Source organism: Morone saxatilis, unplaced genomic scaffold, assembly GCF_004916995.1.
Source record: "Morone saxatilis isolate NCDOM2014 unplaced genomic scaffold, NCSU_SB_2.0 Contig9, whole genome shotgun sequence".
NCBI lineage: Eukaryota > Metazoa > Chordata > Actinopteri > Moronidae > Morone > Morone saxatilis.
The window spans coordinates 19611909-19612217 of NW_023340268.1; the positions used below are offsets into that span (position 1 = coordinate 19611909).

A 309-nucleotide genomic window follows, 5' to 3' on the forward strand; every position below is an offset into this window, starting at 1 on the left:
TTGTTGTTGTTGTTGTTGTTGAAGGGGGGGTGTCTGGGAATAAGGTGATGGTTGACCCTGCTGGCCATGACCTGGAGGTTGCTGGGCTTGAGGAGGTGGACCTCCTGGTTGTTGTTGTGGTTGTTGTTGCTGTTGTTGTTGTTGTTGTTGTTGCTGCTGTTGCGGTGGCCCTTGCTGCTGCTGCGGGGTTTGCTGCTGTGGTGGCTGCCCTGGTCCGGGGGGCTGTGGGTAGCCAGGCTGGCCCTGAGGGCCCTGCTGACTTTGAGGACCTGGTCCCTGCTGCTGCTGAGGCTGCTGCTGCTGCTGCTG

At 59.5% G+C, this 309-nt stretch overlaps 1 protein-coding gene across 1 annotated transcript in view; it reads right to left on the reverse strand.

Annotated features, from left to right (window-relative positions):
• The window catches only part of arid1ab (AT rich interactive domain 1Ab (SWI-like)), a 50444-nt gene that overhangs the window by 26408 nt on the left and 23727 nt on the right, over window positions 1-309 (reverse strand). Inside the window, exon 4 of the mRNA XM_035681199.1 lies at window positions 13-309. Coding sequence (XP_035537092.1) covers window positions 13-309 — 297 coding nt within the window. The remainder of the gene's footprint in view (window positions 1-12) is intronic.